General features: G+C 41.0%; 1 protein-coding gene across 2 annotated transcripts in view; it reads left to right on the top strand.

Annotated features, from left to right (window-relative positions):
• Positions 1–3,710: 3,710 nt before the first annotated feature.
• Positions 3,711–21,562, top strand: part of RNF13 (ring finger protein 13) — a 103,179-nt gene continuing 85,327 nt past the window's right edge. Inside the window, exons 1-3 of one of the 2 annotated variants that reach the window (XM_074963782.1) lie at positions 3,711–3,807; positions 14,055–14,182; positions 18,204–18,284. In XM_074963782.1, coding sequence (XP_074819883.1) covers positions 14,069–14,182; positions 18,204–18,284 — 195 coding nt within the window. In that variant the 5' untranslated portion in view covers positions 3,711–3,807; positions 14,055–14,068. Of the gene's footprint in view, positions 3,808–7,061; positions 7,078–14,054; positions 14,183–18,203; positions 18,285–21,562 lie in introns of those variants that run through there. The other variant, XM_074963784.1, reaches the window with a different exon arrangement.

Here is a 21,562-nt window from a genome sequence, read left to right as displayed (position 1 = left end):
AACATGGGCATGAAGAAAAGAGAAAAACAACAGTTGGATAAGTGTCCACATAGCAACCGATTTATTGTCCCTACACCTTGTAATCACAATTCTTTCAAAAAGACAGCTTGTTTATTAAAACAAGTGCAAAGAACTATACTGTACATGTTTCAAAGAAAAAAAAATCCAACAAAAACATGGCAACAGTGAACTAAAAGGAATGCATGTTATCTACCTACATGGAATGTGGAATTTGTGGGAGCCCTGAGTATGACTTTCTTATAGTCCCATGAGTGTGAAATTTACTCCATTAGCAATCTACAAAACCTACCACTACAAAATATTTATTGCAGGCCCTTTCCTAGCAGAGTTATGCAGTGACTCAGGAATCTTGTGGCTGGCCAAAACAGAAAAAAGGCACAGCCATCCTTGGAGTATATAAACTAAAAAACTCCTCTACCTGTGTTATTTATGCCTCTCCACAGCCAAAACATAGGCTTAAAAATAAATAAAGACATAAAATAGGCTTACTTGCCTAATGTTCCACTCTCCAAAAAAGTATATCAGCAAAACCTGTCTCCCTCTAGGTTGTGGGAAGGGTGCTAATTATATATCCTCCCCAGCAGGTTTTGTCAGGACTACAAACATGGCTCTAGGAGAGACTACATTTCCCAGCAAGCCTGGTACCCTTAATTTCCCGGAAAGACTGGGAGGGATATACTATTTGTCAGTCATGGTCCCTCACTGCAGCAGAGGAGATACAAGTTCCAGTCCTCCCTACCCATAGAACTTCAGCCTAGAGCACTAAAATTAGTCAGCAGTGTGGGTTTCTTTACAAATCCCAGAATGCTCCCTCTGAATCCGCTTTCTTCTCAGCAACCAGGTGCTGTTCTAGTAAAACCTACAAGTTAAAGGGCTAATATACATTTAAATCCCTTTATGGGAATAAATGAATCCTCAGATAATATGCCCAAGCACTATGGTGATAAACACCTTAGAAATACATTAAATACTATATAATTATTCTTCGAAGAAACAATAAAGGTTAGATAAATACCATTTATGCTACAGCCAGTTCTGAAATAAAACAGACATTGCTGATGCTTCAATAATTTCATAATAAATATGAGGTCCAGTCTTGCACCTCAAAAAACATACCACTGAAGTCACTGAGTGTTTTGCCTGAATAAAAGCTTTTTGTTTTAAGGTAATATTTGCTATCAAAATCCTTAACTTACATTACTCTAAACACAAAGAAAAATACTTTTCTACCAACTATTCTGTGTTCTCTTTTTCATCCTGTGTTGTCATCATCTCCCTAATCTGAGGCAAAATCTGTTTTGGGGTATTTATTCATATGCACAATTGACCATTTAGAAACCTAACTGACCAATTGTCTGTGCAAACATGTTTTCCTGCACAATCATGGCAAATGCTTGTTTCAAATATCTGTGCATGAAACCAATCATAGCTTTTGTTCTTTTTTGTTTCTGAAAATTTGGCTCTTAAAACCCACATGAAACAGACAGCATCTTTGTTTGCTCAGATAGCTTGCTTGACTCACCTACAAACGAGTAAAATGCATCCTCTAACCTATGAAGCTGGAGCAGAGTCTAACAAGATTTAAGCCTGTGGTTCTAATGAATATAGGTACACTATTCAAACCATGATGCTTAGATCACTAAGCTCTTCTCTCCACAACCCAGATTTTCAGTGAAAAGTGAGTTATACAGGGTAAGATAAGGATCATCAGACTTCAGGTTGAAGGATGATAGCTGAAATTGCAGAATTTCTCTTGCAACATCAGATTTAGTCAAAGGGCACAACTGGAGAACATGGAATTCTATTGAGTCAGAAGCTAGCTGGGAAGTATTATTTAGGTCAATCTTTGTTGCAAAAGAGGTAAACACAAAGGAACAAATTCAGAAGTGATCTAAATTACACACTGAATGGTGGGAGTAATTTACAAGCCACTGGAGCCTTACCAGGAGAAAGAGGAGTCATCCCTAACATAGCAATTAGCAGTAGAATGTAGGGTAAAGTAAATCTCTTTGTCCTATTTTATCTTACATTTGCCTTTCCTGCTGTCATGGGTGTGTAGGTTACAACCGCTCTCTGAATTTGTCTCAAAATATTTATAATGCATAATCACCTCTAAAAGCATACCTTATACCTAACTCATTATCAAGCATTAGTACCTTTCATTCTAAATGTTTGGTAATTTATTCCAGGGGCTCTCAAACTGGGGTCTGGGTCCACAGACAATGACTAAGGGGTCCACAAAAGGTTACTATTACCACAGAACAATGGTTTTCAATGTGTGGTCCACGAACCATTGAGGGTCTGCAACCTAGGTCTAATATTTCCAAAGGGGTCCACACCTCCATTTGAAAATGTGTAGGCATCTGCAAATGAAAAAAGGTGCTCTATTACAAGGGTACCACCTCTTTTCTAAGAAGGCTGATTATATATTACTGGCCTCTTCTACAGTTCTCTCCCTCAGTGGAAATGTCTCTCTCTGAGAAAATCCTTGTGTGGTAGAAAGAAAAGGAATACTTGTGGCACCTTAGAGACTAACCAAATAAATTGGTTAGTCTCTAAGGTGCCACAAGTACTCCTTTTCTTTTTGCAAATACAGACTAACACGGCTGCTACTCTGAATCTTGTGTGGTAGGTACATCTGAAATCTAGTCAGGAACAACCTAGAGCTGGCAGTAACTGGAAGTTATTGGTAGGGATATGTAGGGATAGCTAGCATCACTAATTCACTGAAAGGCAGCAGCACAGGTGAAATTTGGAGAAAACAAGAGAACCCACCCCAAACCGAAACTGACCACATAAAACGAGCTCAGCCTAGCCTATGGCAACTCTTTCTACTGTTCGCAAAAAGAAAAGTACTTGTGGCATCTTAGAGACTAACCAATTTATTTGAGCATAAGCTTGCGATGCACCCGATGAAGTGAGCTGTAGCTCACGAAAGCTTATGCTCAAATAAATTGGTTAGTCTCTAGGGTGCCACAAGTACTCCTTTTCTTTTTGCGAATACAGACTAACAGGGCTGCTACTCTGAAACCTTTCTACTGTTGTCCTTTTAAGGGGGGGGGCACTTTCAAGGTTGGGAGGTCAAACCCGTGGCCTCCCAGCCATGCTGCCGCTGCCCATGCCCACGCTGTGCTCTCCCGGCGCGGGCAAGGACCCCGCTCTCGGAGCGTTGTGCGCAGCGTGCTAGGCATTTCCCTGGCCGCCCACTCACAAGGCTGGAACTGCCCAGCCACGGCCCTGGGAGCCCGGACCCCGCGCACAGGCGGGCACGGCCCCCGTCCCAAGCAGAGGAGAGGGCTGGGCAGACACGACACGGGTGAGGGTCCCGGCCCGTGCAGTGACGTCACTGCCATCAGGCCAACGAACCAAACGGCCGTCAGATCGCACCTGGGTGGACCTGTTGGTCCTTCCACTTCCCCCCGCCAGCATCCCCCCCCGCCCCGCCCCGCCCCGCCAGCCGCTCTCCCTCCGCTATCTCGCTCTTCTCCTCAGCGGCCTCTGCCCGCTCCCGCGGCCCCAGCAGCCGCCCTCAGCCTGCAGCTCCCTCCTCTCCTCGCCCGGCCCCAACATCACATGGAGGCGGGCTACGTGCAGCCCAACTGGGGCGGATCGGCCAGTGAGTGACGAGCCGGGCGAGCAATTCCTGGCGCCTGGGCTGGCCCCTCCGCCTATGCGGGGGCCCGGGGCGGGATTTCCGCCGCGCTCTGGCTCCGCGTCTCTCAGCTGACGGGACAAACCCATTTGTCATGGAGTCGCTGTAGGCTGGTCCCGGCGCTCGGCCCCCAGGTAAGAGCTGCCTTTGCTGCGGGGATGGGGGCGGGCTCCGCTCGGGCCTCCCGGCCAGCTCAGCCTGGGTCGCTGCTGTCACGCTGCCGCCCCCCAGGGCTTGTGGGAGGCTAATGGATCAGTTGCCCCGGCGAGCCGAGCTGCACCGGCTTGGGGGGCCAGGACTGCGAGCTGGTTTTGCGCATTGAGGCCGAGCTAAGTCTCCCCAGGAGCAGAGTCGCTAGCAGCCCAAACGCTGGAGCTGTTGCTAACTTTCACTTCAGCTGAGTCTGGCATTTCCCTTCCCTCCCCCAGCCTGCAGCGAGCTCAGGGTAAGCAGAAGAGAGAAGAACGAGTGAGAAGAACAAAATGCTGACAAAGCACCACCGATTACAGCTACAGCCCGGGCTGGGGTTTCACTTCTGTATTTCTTGTGTGTGGTTTTCTCCAGAGCTGTCTGGCCGGGTATGCTGACCATATTTATGAGGTAGTGATTATCTGTGCTCTCCCTGGCGACATTTGGCAGCTGTGTAAGGGGGAGCAGGTACTGGCTGGAGAGTGCAGCCTAATGCCGCCAAAACTATTAATAAAGAGGTACAAACAAACTGGTTGGGATGTATAGATTCTGTTTACTGTCTAGCGCAATCCATGCTTTGATTAACAAAATCCTGAGATAGTGAGAATACAGTGCTGTCTGCCATTCTTCATAGCTATTCACCAGTAATGCCCCTGGTGCTTTTTAGTTTTCACTCTCTGCGCAGGTACCCATCCTAGCCCAGCCCCAGAGGTAAGGCCATCGTGGTATGATACAGATTCAGATCTGGTGTGTTCTGGTGAAACTCAATGCACTGAAATGCTGGGGGGAGTATCAACAGAATATTATTAACATTAAGCAGCTAAGGTGGGTTTGTCCTCTAATTGTGAAACTAACAAACCTCCCCTGCACCACCTGGAACTTTTTAAGAGAAATTAGAATGTAAATGAAATGAGTGATCCAGATATTAATATTTCTAAGTGTTTTCTTTGCTAATGATGAATAGCAGCAGAGTTTACCAAAATGCAAACTGAATTACAAAACGATAGGCAATGGAACAAATTCAAGCCTCGCATAAGGCTTCTTCAGCTGAATTACATCAGAGATGAATTTGGTCAGATATTAGCCAGTTCACATGACGATTTCACATGATGTGTGTACATGTAAGTATCTTTGCCACTGGAGGATGGATAATCTGAGGTAATAGGGCAAGGACTATCATTTGGATGGGGACTTTTTATTCTGTGGCCCACACTTTTAACAGTTAGTCTCATGGTCTAATCTCTCCTCTCCCCAGACAATTATTCAGCACCATCTCCCCTCCCTACAGAAAATCATTCAGCACCATCTCCCCTCCCATTGGTGCCTGTGCAGACTTTCCCTCCTGTCTTCAACCACATAAGTTCCTGTTGCACCTACAGCAATTGCTTACATGGAAAATTAATATTAGGAAGATATTTAATATTTTGTAATCTATAATGTAATTTAGTAGGTTTGAATAAGAAAACCAGATAGCTCTCTGCAAGCCACAGTATGCTGTGTGTGGAGCACCAGTGGCCTATGGACACTGATTTATATGAATATTCCCTGATAACAGGGAACAGCCAATATACAATTATGCCTTCTGTAAATGCTGCAGTATTCTATGTTAGGTAAAGGGTGATTGGTCCGAGGTTCCATTCACCATAGGGGCAAGCGGTTTGCCTAACTTCACTTTGTTTTCTATCCCACCACGAAGTTTCTTGGTTATAGGGAGCACTGACAGCAACAGCTGGAGTTAGTCTAACATTTTCCCCCATAAGACCCAATTTTCAGTAGCTTTGTATCTTTCCCAAACTAACTGTTCACATTTAAAAAAAAAAATTGATACAAGATCTCTGCCTCAGACTGATTTTTTTTTTAAGAAGGTTACAGCAAAAGTGGCTTAGCCATTTCTGAGAACAAGATTGGCAAAACAACCTATTTTGTTCTCTAATGCTAAATTTGTAGCACCATAAAATAAATGGTTGTATTTCCATGCAGTGGAGCAGGACTTGACATTTGACAGGGGGTTGCTTGGGGGATGGGAGGTGCTTTTTACTCTTTATCAAAATATATAGTGAAGAAGAGCTCTGTGTAGCTCAAAAGCATGTCTTTTTCACCAACAGAAGTTGGTCCAGTGGGAGAGATTCTCAGCCCAAGTTTTTATGTGCATTCTGCATTGAGCATTCTCTAGCTCTAGGGAATTCCTACATATAAACTGCACTGATCAAAGTCTCAGGACCCACTCAGCTTCCTGCTTGGCAGGCACAGAGCTAGAGTTTCGGACAGGATATAGACACTGTAGCAACAATGCCCTCACTTCTGACCTCAGGGGAGGTCCGCTGGGATGGGAGCACAGGAGGATGCCTTCTGCTGACGGTGTTAATTATATGTACTTCATAGTCTTCATTAAAGTTTCACACTCCTAAATCAAGGAACAGCCAAGTAGTAATCCTCCCATTCTATAGTTGGGGTAACAGACGTTTCAGATGGTTGCTTCTGGCAGAGTTGAGAACAGAACCCTATCTCTAGTATGGGAGACATGTATTATTCACTCAGTCACACTTAACGCTTTCTGTGTAAAGAACAATCTACATGCTTATCTGTGCTGTGTCTACAGTCACAGTCCACTCCAGAGCTAGAAATAGAACCCAGGTATCCTCATTCCCAAAGTTTCGCAGATATCTAGCAAATAATTATATAAGCCACTTGCAAATTGTGTGTTGTATTCCCCTCTTGCAATTGGAATACTGAATTATACTATACTCTTGCTATCAGTTGCTCCTTTTTAAAGTGGTAGGGATCTGTGCTTTGAATTTAGAACCCTGCAGATGATCCCTTTGGGGGTGAATAGGGTTCCAACATGATGGAATCCATTTGCTTCTTTAAAAAAAAGCACCCCAAAACACACCACTACCACTTAGGAAATTACATAAAAAGAACCTCTAAGGAATAAAGTCTGAAGTCCAGGAAATGCCAGAATTGGCATTGCTTGTGTAACCTTAATTCAGCCCCTTTGTGTATATATATTATGATGCAGTCTTTTGTTATGGGATCATATACTATGTGTTCTGCAACTCCCCAGCCTTATTCGAATGAGCAGGGATCGACAATGAATGAGGCACAGAATTTTGAGAATTGAAGAGAGATTCTTTTGTGTTTGAGGCACTGTACTGGGACCCATGAGAACTGGGCTCTGTTCGTTGCTCTGCCACAGATTTGCTACATGATTTTAGGTAAGACAATTGTAATGTGTATGCACAGTGGGGCTGAATTAAGGTTGTCTGTACAACCTTAATTCTAGTATTTCTTAACTTTGAGTGCTTGACTTTTCAACCTTAATGTTGTTTTATCATTATTTGCATAATTGCAGTAGACGTAATGTTTGCATATTCACAAATTTCCCTCCCTTATGAAGAGCTGGTTTTCTTCAGGTGGATAGTCCTAGCCCCTGCATTTTCTGTACTTCAAACTATAGCTGACAAATTGTGATAAGAGGGAACTAATAAAATTGTGGTAAGAGAAACTAACCAGTAACAATTCTATGTATTTATGTAAAAAATAAAAATTCATGGATTACAAAAGATTTTTTTTTCTTTAAGAGACAGATTTGTGTGACTTCAATTTCCTCTATTGCTCTGTCAGTCAACAGTATTACAAAGCTTCATGGATCTAAATTGCTATGCCCGAGTCACAAAATTACTTGCTTCTAAAATGTCAGCTCTTCCTTAACTCCCATTAATAATGAATTAGAAGTACTCTCTCATTTAGATTAAACTTAAGCCAAATGTATCCAGAGAAGACTCGCCTTTCAATGTTCACTAAAATGCAGGTGGAAACCTCAAAAAAATAAAAATAAAAAGGTGGGAAAACACCTGCTCCAGTGAACATGCAACTTTTGAAGCTTATTCAGGCAAAACTCCCTGTGATTTTGATGCAGGACTGCAGGTTATAAAATGTAAAAATATACACATTAGTGCAATTCTACAGCTAGTCAGTTAAAATTAAAATAAATCAAGAAATGCAATGTTAAAGTTTCAAAAGCATCATTAATTCAGTCCCCTCGTACATGCTAGATGTTATATGGATTTACATTTTACAATCTTTTTAGCAGGCCTGATCGTAATTTGAAAAGAGGCTTCCAATAAGGAAGAAGCTAGTATAATGTTTAGAGGATAGAACTGTGAGTCAGGAGTTTTGTACTCTGCTCTGGTACTGACTGTAGTAGTCTTGTCTGTGACTCTTGGTCAAGTCATCAAGGTTGCAATTTTCAATCCTGGGTGCCTAAAATTAGGTGCACAAATCCTTGTGAAGTCACTAGAACAAGACTACTTATTCAGAGGAGCTGAGTACCCACATCTCAGTGGAGTGCCTCTTTAACAGAATTTTACAGATTGATAATACTTTACTATCTCACAGGCATGTTATGAGGTTTAACTCAGTTTTTACTAAGTGCTTTGAGATCCTCTGAAAATAAGTGCAAATTATTAACAGTAAAATGAGGCACTCAAGTAAAAAAAAAAATCACTTGTCTGATTTTTTTTAACCTATTGTTGTAACACCCAACACTAGTGTAAATGAAAGAGTTTGGGAGGAAATTATGCTATATTATACCATTTTATATATAGCTAGTTTCACTGCTTCCCCTATATAGTCAGTAAGTTTCCCCTCTGCTGTTTGTGCAAGCAATTGTAAAACCAGGGACATTGCTAGAGAGTCAGAGGCAGGTGTGGAACCTGCAACTCACTTTAACTCAAATTGACTAGATATGTTGGTTGTGTCCCATTAGCTACCCCACTGGTAGGTTGTAAGGTTCAGTTCATGGTTCATAAAACACCTCAAGATCCTCTTGTAGAAGGTGTTCTAGAAATACAATGTATCAAACCATAATATTAGCCTAACACACAACTAGAAATGACAGTAAATACATGTTCAGTGTCACCTAGTAATGCTGCAGTTGGGATCTTAACTTTTGGAATTCCTGACATTTATATTCAGGCTTAGAAGAACTTGATTTTTAATTGATAAATGTTAGTAAACATCAATTTCACTGTACTCAAACAGGAAAACATATTTCCATTGGTAATCAAAATTTACAGACAGCAAAGAAGGAAAAATGCTGCTTGAGAACTTAGTGTTTGATTTAAGAATATTTATTTTGTCAGCATCACACGTTGAAATATACAATTTATGGTTTCAACAGTTAAAGCTTTCACTTTTTGAATCCCAATGTTTGTCATTAAATAATTCTCTCCCCTTCCTTCTCTGCCTCCCTAATTTCAGCTGTGAAAATTTAAAGTTTTAAAGTGCTTTAAAAAGACATTGATATGTCAAAATTATAAAAAATTGAATTTTGCCAAGCCTATTTATATTTAATTCTACTTACTTATTGCATTAATGTAGTTTCTTCTTCATTTAATGTCCTTGTATTTTAAAAGGAAAGAATCAAAGATTATCTGTGCTTAATATTGGTATTGATGCAAACTGGGCTTTGAAGTTCATGTCTTAATGAAGTAAACGGGGGGGGGTTAGCCTTAAAACTGAGTACAAGTTGCAACAGGGACACATTTAAATTGTGTTGGGTGGGCCTTTATTAAAAGAGAGGTCTAGATCCTGGGCTTCAGCCAAGGACCTTTTATTGTAGCTCAGGGTAGAAGGTGCAAAGATGGCTTTAAATTGTGAGCTGAGCTAGACCGCTGATACAAATTAGATTGGAGTAAGGGCTACTCTAATTTATGGTGGCTATCAGCACCTTCTGGGGCTATTCCAGGAGCCAGAGATCATCTGGGAATTAGTGACATTCTGGCTACACCTCTTTCTGGTCATGTCCTTAAACTGGCTACTGGGAAAGGGTTGCTATGGGAGCAGCATCCTCCAGCTCCAGCTGGAGGAATGGCAGAATTTGCCCAATGCTGTTATGTGATCATTATCTGCCATCCCAGCCTTGAAGGGATTTTTGTCTGTCATATTCAAGAATGATCTTGTGTTTGATCATATGGTCTTGTCTAATGAAAAACAAGCAAGCACTTGTCTTAAGTATTAATGTATTTTCACACACGTGGTAATTTAGTCTGAAATAAAGTTTCTCCACAAAGGATAATTCTTTACTCTTGTTATAGACTTGACCATGTATAAAACCAATTCACTGCTCAATCTAACCAATCTATTAGCTGCTGAAATTAAAAAAAAAAGTAAGTCTAGGATCCAACTGAGTGTAAGTAAACCACACTTGGTATCCTTAAAAACAATGAGGAGTCCTTTTGTGGCCCATTCATGATCTCTTTGACTAACTGAGAGCAGGAGCAGGCTAATTAACTGATCTGTAAATCAAACGTTAGCGGTATGGCATAGTTTATTGTCCTTTAAACGTTTTATGGAGTAGAAGGAGGAACTTTAGAGTGACATCAACGGGAGTAGTCAGGGTAAAATTATTATGTAAATACCCAAAAAGTGTCTTTGGTTAAAGACACTGATAAATTAAAATTAGATGTTATTTTTGTGGAACATACAATGTTAATATGGAGCTATATCACATCACCCTTTCTGAAGCAGAACTCCCTCTGATTTCAGTGGAGAATTCTGTTTAAAAAAATATCGTTAATACAAGGAGTCATGGAGAGCGACTCTAAATTAAATAAGTTTTCTTTCAAGTCCATCATGAATAATCCAGAAGGGAAGGGATTCTAGATTTACATAAACAGAACAGACTGAACACTTCCTGTTTTATTTGGGTCCTCCAGAAGACATTCCATAATTACTACCTGTTTTCAACTCCTCTTCCCCACCACCTCTGTTCTCATTTTTGTATTTTCCTCTTTTCTTCAGTGTTTACTTTCCATTTAGTTTTGTTTTTATTTATCTCGTTATTCAGTGGGATTGACATGCATATATTCTGTGTTTAAATAAATCATAGGTAAGTAAAAGGGTACAGAAACTAATATTTTTTGTATACCAACAGCCCATCCCTTATTCTGGGGGCAGACATGGGGCAGTGCCCCCCACATCTAGTAGGGGGAGGAGAGTCAGGCCAGGCTCCCTGATCATTCCTTGGATCCAGCCTTTGGCCCATTCCTCATCTCACCCCTTGCAGACAGAGCAGACTTCCGTAGCTCAAGTGGTAGGTTCAGTGTTCAAACCATGGTGATTATACATGATTGGGGAGTGTTACAGTTGTACATAATGAAATTTGTTCGTACTTTTTAAAAAAAAACTCAATGTAGTTTAAGGGTTGTTAAAAGTCAAACATTCAGAAGTTAGGAAATGTTAGATTTATGGTTACCTGTCCACTTTTAATTTGGCCTCCTTATGTGTATGCATTATGGTAGTTTTTAATTACATGCCATTCCCCCCTCACACACAAGATACTCCCTATTAAGTGCAGAGGGAAACAGACTTAATGTTTCATGGGCAACAAATTTAGCATTTCCTGAGTTTACAACCTAAATAATTTTTTATGTATGCAGTTATTCAGTATTTGTATAACAGTAGCAACTCGAGGCCCCAACTCAGATTAGGACCACATTGTATTAGGTACTGTACCAGCACTTAGTAAGAAATTATGTTTGCCGTGAAGAGTTTACAGACTAAACAGGTAAGTCAGACAGAGGTTGAGAGAAAGGAAAGTAACAAAGAGTTACTAGAGAGATGTTTGGCAAATGTCATGTTAGTTCCATTTAAAAAAAGAAAAAAAATTTAACCAGAACTGATCATACATACTATGCAAGTACATAAAATTTTCCATCTCTATTACAGTCATTAAAGACATGTTAAATGAGTTTATGAAAGCCATAAATCTCATAACAGATTTGAAACAGGTGGGTTAGTTTCTTTTCAAAGCCCCATTGGATTTATTGGAGAGGGGGGGAAGTGTGACTATCTATGCAAGTAAGGATTATTATTCACGTGAGTGAGGCTTGCAGGCCCCTACCTTGTATTCTGAACATTTCTGAGAAGGCATTCCTAAAAACAATTGCCTAGCAAACCAAAAAAGCCCCCCAAAACAATGAATCAGGAATTTTAAAGGCAGTTCAGTGATTCAGCAGAGCAGACTTGCTCCCTCTGGTTATTCAAAGACAAAGTTGTTAATTTTAGTGGTTTAAATCTGGTTTTTAACATTGTAGAATTAACACAACTATGGAAGAGGGAGCTGAGATCAATTCCTTCTTGCACATCTATAGAATTGTTTAGGAAGGGCCAGATTCATAGCTTGTGTAAATTGGTGTAGCTCCATTAAAGACAATGATCTATGCATGTTTACGCCAGCTGAGGATCTAGGTCAAGTGTTACAAGTAATAGGTCCAATCAGTTACACTTGTGCAAACCTGAAAACAGGGCTGCACAGATATAGCACAGCAATATGAATAATTATGCCCTATTACTTATTATTTGTATTATAGTGGCACCCATGGGCCCAGTCATGGAACAAGGCACCATTGTACAAAGACAGTCCTTGCTCCAAAGAGCTTACAGTGTGTGAGGGCAAAGATTTTCAGGAGTGACTAGATGTTTTGGGTGCACAACTTGACACCTTAAGGAGATCAGATTTTTATAGGACAGCTGCCGAGCACGTTCTGAAAATCAAGTTCATGTAAGACAGTGGTTCTCAAACTAGGGCCGCTGCTTGTTCAGGGAAAGCTCCTGGCGGGCCAGGCCGGTTTGTTTACCTGCAGCGTCCGCAGGTTCGGCCGATCGCGGCTCCACTGGCCGTGGTTCGCCACTCCAAGCCAATGGGGGCTGTGGGAAGCGGTGCGGGCCGAGGGATGTGCTGGCTGCCTTTCCTGGAGCCCCCATTGGCCTGGAACAGCGAACTGCGGCCAGTGGGAACCGCGATCGGCCGAACCTGCGGACGCTGCAGGTAAACAAACTGGCCTGGCCCGCCAGGGGTTTTCCCTGAACAAGCGGTGGCCCTAGTTTGAGAACCACTGAATTAGAGAACATGCTAGTTTAAAGTTGTGCAGTGCTCCCTTATAACATTGTTTGTCCACTGCTTGCAGAAAGAGCAGCCAGTTGGAGCTAACTGGTGGGGGCTTAGAACCAGGGTCGGCTGGCAGCCCCCCTATCAGCTCCCCTAAGTTCCCTGTGCAACAGCTGCCCAGCAGGCTATCAATTGCTGGGCAGTCCAGCTTTCCCTCCCTTGACTGCCAGATGCTACTCCTGCCCTCCACCTTGGAGCCTCATGCTTGCTGTGCAAGTGGGGTGGAGGAAAGAGGCATGCTAATGTAAGGGTGTCCCCCTCTCCCCTGCTCCTGCCCCACACTCCTTTACCCTTCTCCACAGAGTGGGAGGACACACGACAGGGCTCAGGACGGAGGGAGCTTGCTGGCAGCAGGTACTGTCTCAACTTGCTGATCTACTTAAAAAGGCAGTGTACTTAGAGTGGGGTCAGCATACTTAAAGGGGCAATGTGCATCTCTCTCTCACGCACACTGTGTGTCTCTCTGTCTCTCTCTACCATGCTGTCTTCCCTCCCTCCATTCATGTTGCCTTGTAGAGTGTGAGGCTACATTAACAACGTGTTAACCCTTGAGGGGCTCAGCGGAGTGCTAGTTCATCATTTAGTAGTAAGGCATTCCCTGGGAAATATCCTACCCTCTGACTTCACCACCTCAACCAAGCTTCACAATCATCATTGCTGTGTACAGTATTAAATTGTTTGTTTAAAACTTATATATACAAATAAAACAGTCTTTTGTCTGGTAAAAAAAAAAAAAATTTCCCTGGAATCTAACCCCCCCATTTACATTAATTCCTATGGGGCAACTGGATTCACTTAACATCATTTCACTTAAAGTAGCATTTTTCAGGAACATAACTACAATGTTAAGCAAGGAGTTACTGTAAGAATATGCATTATATGCATGTCCACCGCTTAATGCCAACAGTTAGTTGCTTGGATAGCTGCATATTGTCTGTGTAAAATATTTTCATTGTTCCTGTCAGCTGAATATGTAACCATTCTAGTGATCTAGACATCAAATGCCATGGAAGCTACATTCTTTGGGAAAACTGTACCTAATTGTGAAATAATATCAGATAAAGGTTTCTTATTAATTAAGAATAACCATAAAATCTCTTAAAATATTCTTTTGAAAGACAACTTTTTAGCTAATCTAAATAGATATTGATTAGTTTGCTCTGATCAATAGGAGACTAACCAATAAGGAAAAAATATCTGCTACATAACATGATTTATTTTATTTTGTTTTATTTACAGATATTTAATTTAAAATGCTGTTGTCAATAGGAATGTTAATGTTGTCTGCCACTCAGATCTACACCATCTTGACAGTTCAACTGTTTGCTTTCCTAAACCTTTTGCCTGTGGAGGCAGACATTTTAGCGGTAAGTGTAATAAATGTTTTTACATGCAAATGAATGGGAATTTCTTTCAGATTTTCCTACTTATAAATCATATCATGCGATACATTTTAAAACATTATCAGTGCAAAGTTAATAGCACCTATATATTTTACCAATTACATGAAGCCTATTCAAAAATAAAGGGTAGGCTTTTCAGAGAGGGTTAGGGTTAGAGTTTAGTGCTGAAATCTTTTTGAAATTCAGTGTGAGTAAGACATTTAACTCCCTTAGGATCTCCTGAAAGTCCCAGCCAAAATATGTAGGACCATCTCATGCCATAGAACTTTAAAAAGAACTCCCCGCTGATTTAATTTAATAGTCAAAATAAGTAGATAGCAGACAATAATACTTTCTATGGACTTTTAAAAACTCCTGTACTGCTGTTTGCATGTGAGAATTCTGTCCAGAGTAATTTACAATATGATCATGGGCAGTGAGAAGAAGATTGTCCCCTCAGATCCTCATTTATTTACACTGAATTCTGTAGTCATGAAGATATGGCATAACATATTAGAACGAGTTGAATACCATTTGGATATAGCAAGTTGTGTTCCACCCAATTGTGATTAATAGAGAAATTAGTGGGAAGTTCTTTTTAAAGATCTGTGGCATGATATGGTCTATTTTCCAGCTGAAATTTTCAAGGGACCCGAAGGGAGTTAGGTGCTCTACTCACACTGACTGGTGTTAGTATGAACAGTTATGGATACAGACTGAGTTTTTATTGGTATATTAGAAAACAGAATAAGGCCCTGATTCTGCAAACACACACATGTATGCTTAACTTATGTACGTGAGCAGGCCCACTGATTGCAACTTCATATAGGTGGGTAGTCCCATTAAACGTGTTTAAGTACTTGGACAATTGGGACCTGATTTGGGAGTAGAAAAAGCAAGCTGTTATCCCTAAGTGTTGTCAACATATACACACTCACACATATGCACACACCCCATCCCCAGCAGAATTAAATGTTAAGTAGGTATCATCTCAGATGATCTCATGGTTGGGTACTGTATAATGTTAGAAAAGGGGTTCACCACTTATTACTCTATTTATGCATAACAGTTATATGAGGGAGTTACATTTTTTCTGTTTGGGACAGGTGTTCAAGCCACTGAAAAAATTTCATAGCTCTAATCAACTATTGTGTTACCCAAGGAAATTATTATTAAGATAAACTGAGGAGAGAGTGAGTCTCAAACAGGATGATTAAGTAATCAAATGAAAATGCATAAAGTTACAAGTTCCACAAGTTTGTTGTAATACAAGGTTGCCAAATATAGAATTGTGTTATTTTGTACTTAGGATGGTTTTACTAGGTCACTATTATCACTTTTCAGTATCTCTTTTTAGCTGGATATTTTAGAAAAAAAATGGATAGATATGAACTGCTTTATTATGGAACAGCTAGGTGTGAAACTGGCTTTCCATTAAAAGCCTTATTCTCCCTCCCCCAATCCTCCCCACCCAATCCTCCTATCGCCCTTTCCCAGAAGGAAGAGAATCTTTCTGCATGCCATTTTTCATGCTAGGATAATTTTTTGTGTGTGGGGAAGTTTTGGTAAAATTCAGAAATGAATTTTTTTTAAAGTTAGTGTTTTGAAAAATTACTTGAAATGTACTTTTGAAGTTTTGTGGGTTTTTTGGCAGGGTGACAGAGGGGTGTCACTGTATCACCAAAGGCCTTTTTGTGAAGTGTCTTGTAATATTTTAGGAGGATTAGTGGGAGAATTACAAAGTACTCTATTTAAAACAAAACAAAAAACCCTTGCAATACCTCATGCTAAATTAAGGAATGATGGGATTAGCAAGGGTCTCATTAAAGCAGCGTTACACAAAGGAAACAGTGGAATGAGTGTTAAGGGCCATCAGTGGGAAAGGAATGCTTGCCCAGCCACGCCATGCAGAACTGGAAAATTGAAACTCTGTAGATAGCTTGAGAGATTTTGTAAATTAAGGATGGTTTGTTTTTTTCCCCTCAGGGCTGAAGAATGTTTAAGATCCCCTGTGCACGGGGCTGGGGTGGGGAAGTGCTTTGTATAGAGGAGTGCGTGCTTTAAAGTGGCAGGATATAGAGTGGGTGTGTAGGGATGTGTGTTGCAGATGCATACAGACTTTACCTGTGGCAACAGCCCAGGCTATTTTTCTAGAAAACATCTTCAAACTTCTTTTAAGAGTTTATAAATATAAGTGGACGTGCTACTGACACCTTGAATAGTTTGGAGGGTGGGTAGGTGATGTGGGGGAAAATGGTGTGGGAATTGTCCATGAGGGGCATTGTTTGTAGGGGATGTGGGCTGGGGAGTAGGAGACCCGTTGGCACAGAGCTGTGCTACCTGGTCTTAATACTGGGAGCCTGGGGAGGGCAGGAGAAATGGATGCTTGGCGTGATGCAATGAACTGTGGAGGGCAGCAGGGATGAGGGTATGTAGAGAGGATCAGGGAAAGACAGAGGTTCTTATTCATATAGTGCTTAACATTCTTATATGTAGACATTTAAGTGCTTAAAGTTTTAAAGTGTGGATAAAGCTTCCCCTCCCCCCTTAAGTTTAACTCCATTCTCACTCACCATCAGTCTTACTGATCTCTTTTGTAAAGTACTACTGATGAAGAGTGCTATATAAGGGCAAGGAATTATTAAAGCTGCAGAAGGGGAGCCCTGCTTTGATGGGCCCCAAAAGATCCTTCAGAGTAAACTTAGATATTTGCAAGCAAAAATTTGTATTTAATAAGTTAAGTTCAGAAGTGTGTCTTGACAGTCAGTGGGATTTCTTCCATTGACTTGAATGTATTGGTACATTGATGTTAGTCCTAGAACTACAATTTGAGAGCTCTTCTGTCTCAGACTTTTGCTCAGGTGATGTCTCTTCCTTATGCAGTAAATATAATCATATCTTAACATTTGAACTATATTTGGCAATCCAGGGGTGTAGGCAGCATGAATAAAGCTTTTTAAACTATTTAAATTCCTTAGAAACAACAAGGAGTCTGGTGGCACCTTAAAGGCTAACATATTTATTTGGGTATAAGATTTCGTGGGTAAAAAAACCACTTCTTCAGATGCATGGATCAGTGGGTTTTTTACCCACAAAAGCTTATGCCCAAATAAATATGTTAGTCTTTAAGGTGCCACCAGGCTCCTTGTTGTTTTTGTGGATACGGACTATCATGGCTACACCCTGATACTTAAATTCCTCAATTATTTTTAAATTTTAAAATAGATCTTGCTACAATAAAGAACTTTTACAAGTTTGGGGTTTTCTGCAGAAAACTGAAAATCTGCCAAGATCTGTTTTTGCCCTGTTTATTAGAGACTTGTATGGTACCCACCCACTACCTGTGGCCTAGGGCAATAGAAAAAAGAGTCACAGGGAATAGGAAAATGTGGCTTATGAAGTTTTAGAGCCATTATGCAATGTTGTGTATGAGCTTCCATAAAAAAACATTTTAGAACTTAACTGTTTAAACTGAGTATCTTTACTCACTTCCCTAAAATATTTGTAGGGTGTTAAGGATTCCCTCCTGGGACATTTTAAAAAGCTGGTTAATTTCAAAGTGAAGAAAATCCACTCTTCAGAAGCATGTTCATGAGGCATAGCAAGATGTACCCTTTGCTCAAAGTGCGCTTTGGCTACAGCCAGTTTTTTGCAAAAGTGGGTTAACATTAGTGCATGAATTGAAGGAGAGGTTTTCCCAACATTTAGTGGAATTCATGTTACTTTCTTGTTAAATCATTCCAAATAAAGGAAGACTCTAGAGAACTTTGAGTTTATTACATGGAATAAAGCTCTTCCATCTGACATACTAAAGCAGATTGGGTTGGGCAATATGTGGATGAAACACCACTAGAAAACCCGGAGGGACTGGAAGCAGCAGTGTTTATGATTCATTAGTATAGTGTTAGGAGGCACTATGTATAGTACATTTTTGCCCTAAAGAATGAGGTTATTCTTGTGTTTTCAATTTGTTATAGATCTGATTTTCTTTTATATTTATGTTTAGTATAACTTTGAAAATGTAACTCAGACATTTGATGATCTACCAGCAAGGTTTGGCTACAGACTGCCAACTGAAGGCTTGAAGGTAAGAAGCAGCATCTCTGAATAAACAAAGTATAAGCTAAAAGAAAATTCTTAGAATGCATTTTGTGTGCTATGTAAATATGTTGAATATAACTTTGTCAACACTAGCTTAAAGATAGATTTATAATTTTCACAGATATACTTTAATACGGGACTAAAAGAGGATGTATGATGGGGTACTGTCCTCAAGCACACCTCCTTGTGTCCATGCAGGAACACAGCCCTCAGCTCCCTGTTGGTGCTTGCAATCATTTAATCTGACCCAGATACTGAGAACAAGTCCTTTGGAGGGGTTCAATTTATTACCTTCTTTTCTAGAGTACAAAGGATCCTCCTTTTAGTCCCTCAAGTCCAACCCTTCTTCTCACTGTAGGGCTAATGACAACAAGAGTCCCAGGAGTCCTCCAGCCCTCCTCCAGGGGCCTGTGTACTTACCTTCCTTGCATCCAGCGGTTCCACAGCTGTCCTCCTGGGCCTGTGTTCATTCAGAGCTTCTAGCCCTGCATTAGGCAGCCCTTATCTCTAGGCACTCCATGTCCTGGGAGCCTTCTTTCTCTGGGAGCACATCCTTCAACTGAGCCCTGGTAGCCTTTTCAGGTCCAGGTGCTCATTACTCAGTAAGCTGTCCACCAGCCAACTAGGCAGTTAATTGCTTACAGGTGGGTTTATTCTCCTTAAAGAAGCCCATCATGCGTAGACTGGGCCATGACTCCCCTTAAAGGGGCCAGCCATCCCATGACAGGATGCATCTGTTAGTCTTGTTTATATAGGAAAAATATGGTATGGTGGTCTACCATATAGCAAAGTCCTACAGTTCACACTGATTTTTTTGAATATAGTATGGACCCCATCTTGTAAGTTATTGAGCTCAACTACTATCCTGGCCTATAGAAAACGTGGTTGTCAGAAAAAACAGCCTGAGTGGCTACATTGTACTAAGTTACTTTGTTTTTGTGATAAAGCCTTTCATGTTTATTTTAGTGATAAGTAAGTTTCTTGTAGTCAAACATTCATTGCACTGGTCCCTATCTGAGGTACATATTAAAGGATTTCTGCAACAGATGTGCACTTAAAGTGTACATTTAAACAGATCCTGGAGCTATGCAGACATTAATCTAGCATCCTTGTATTTCTGTACTACACTATGCTATCACTGAATGCTTATTATAACTGAATTTAGCTGGGCAGGAAAAAGGTTGCCGCTACGTAGCTCTGCATCAAATTATCTTTATAGGTTATGAAGGCTGAAATTATGGAGCTGAGTTCACAAATTGACTGACAACCCACTTCCTTAAAGAGACAGAATATCTTCAGAGAGACAGTTCTTTCTAGATGAGTTCAGGCAGACTCTTCTAAACCTTGATGATAAACTTAGCAGATGGGTTATTGTAGGAGTGCACCTGCAACTAAACCTGAAGAAAAATAGTTTTGACAGACACCTTACCTTCTACAAAAGTGTAATTTGGGAGCAACCACACCTGATGATGGAAGATTGAATACAGGATGCAGAGGGGTTGGCCATAAGGCTATGAACTAGCATGTCTTCTGAGTGCATGCATTCCATAATCTGAATATATGAAGAGCATATTGCTAAATACATACAGGCTCCATGAAGAGTCTGGCTTTTCATGTCCTCCACCTGGCATATCATAGAATCCTAGAACTGGAAGGGACCTCGAGAGGTCATCTAGTCCAGTCCCCTGCACTCAAGGCAGGACTAAGTATTATACCATCCCTGACACATGTTCGTCCAACCGGCTCTTAAAAATCTCCAGTGATGGAGATTCCACAATCTCCCTAGGCAATTTATTCCAGTGCTTATCCTCTGACTGTTAGGAAGTTTTTCCTAACGTCCAACCTAAACCACCCTTGCTGCAATTTAAGCCAGTTGCTTCTTGTCGTATCCTCAGAGGTTAAGAAGAACAATTTTTCTCCCTCCTCCTTGTAACAACCTTTTAGGTACTTGAAAACTTATGTCCCCTTTGTCTTCTCTTCTCCAGACTAAACAAACCCATTTTTTTCAATCTTCCCTCATAGACCGTGCTTCCAGACTTTTAATCATTTTTGTTGCTCTTCTCTGGACTTTCTCCAAATTTGTCCACATCTTTCCAGAATTGTGGCACCCAGAACTGGACATAATACTTCAGATGAGGCCTAATCAGCACAGAGTAGAGCGGAAGAATTACTTCTCGTGTCTTGCTTACAATACTCCTGCTAATACATCCCAGAATGATGATTGCTTTTTTTGCAACAGCGTTACACTGTTGACTCATATTTAGCTTGTGATCCACTATGAGCCCCAGATCCCTTTCCGCAGTACTCCTTCCTAGGCAGTAATTTCCCATTTTGTACGTGTGCAATTGACTGAGGAGAAAGGGGAAGTGATCTCACCGGAAGTATTCAAAGTATGGGTCCTACTAATAAAGTCACTTAGTGTTGCAGAGTATAGGGCAGAATGCACTTGGTCCCTGGGCAGGTGTGCAACCAGAGTGGAGGCAAGAGGACACAATGAAGAAAGGAGGGGAGGGAAAGAAGAGGGTAAAGGGAACCTCCACATAGTACCTGGATACGATGAAAGTCTTGATGCTCAGAACTGCAGGAGGAAGCATATATGGCAATGTTAATACTCCCTCAGAAGGGACTGGGCCTGCATCACCCACGTGCCCATCTCTATTCTGCTTCTGCTGGGGGAGTGCATACTGTTCCCTGTAATAATGTGGCATAATGGCTGCTCTTCATCTGCATTCTCCAGAGTTCCTGGAGGCATTATGCCAGTATGATGGCCACCACCTTGACTGACACCAGGCATTGAACTGGGGATCTCTAGAGTCAAAAGTATGAGTCTCTACAGCTTGAGCTAAACAGCCAGGTTGTTACACTGACAGTTGTAATAGCTTTGCCTCCTCTATGGATTGAGCACAAAAGGGAATATTACACCAGCTTGAGGCACAGCATGTCTTGGAGCTCCTTCTGAATAAATACAGAGCTCCACTGACCCCAACACCAGGTTTCACCTTAAAGGCACAATTGAGACCTGAGATGCTGATAAAAATGTGGATCAAAGATCCCACCTCTCATAGTATCAAATAATTTGTATTGTTAAATCTTTATTGCCTTTTTGCGGGGCCTTCACACTGTGGCATTTACATTTTGAAGATTCATCCTAAAATGAATAGTTTTCAGGCCATACCAATATAGATTCTGGATCCTGTAAACACAGACCTTTTCATCATCTTTTGGCTTTAACGTGGTACAACAACTTAACTTAGTGTTGGGTAA

The sequence above is a fragment of the Natator depressus genome, chromosome 9 (genome assembly GCF_965152275.1).
Source record: "Natator depressus isolate rNatDep1 chromosome 9, rNatDep2.hap1, whole genome shotgun sequence".
Lineage (NCBI taxonomy): Eukaryota > Metazoa > Chordata > Testudines > Cheloniidae > Natator > Natator depressus.
The sequence above is the reverse complement of the archived record's forward strand: the minus strand, read 5'-3'. Positions and strand labels throughout refer to the sequence as shown.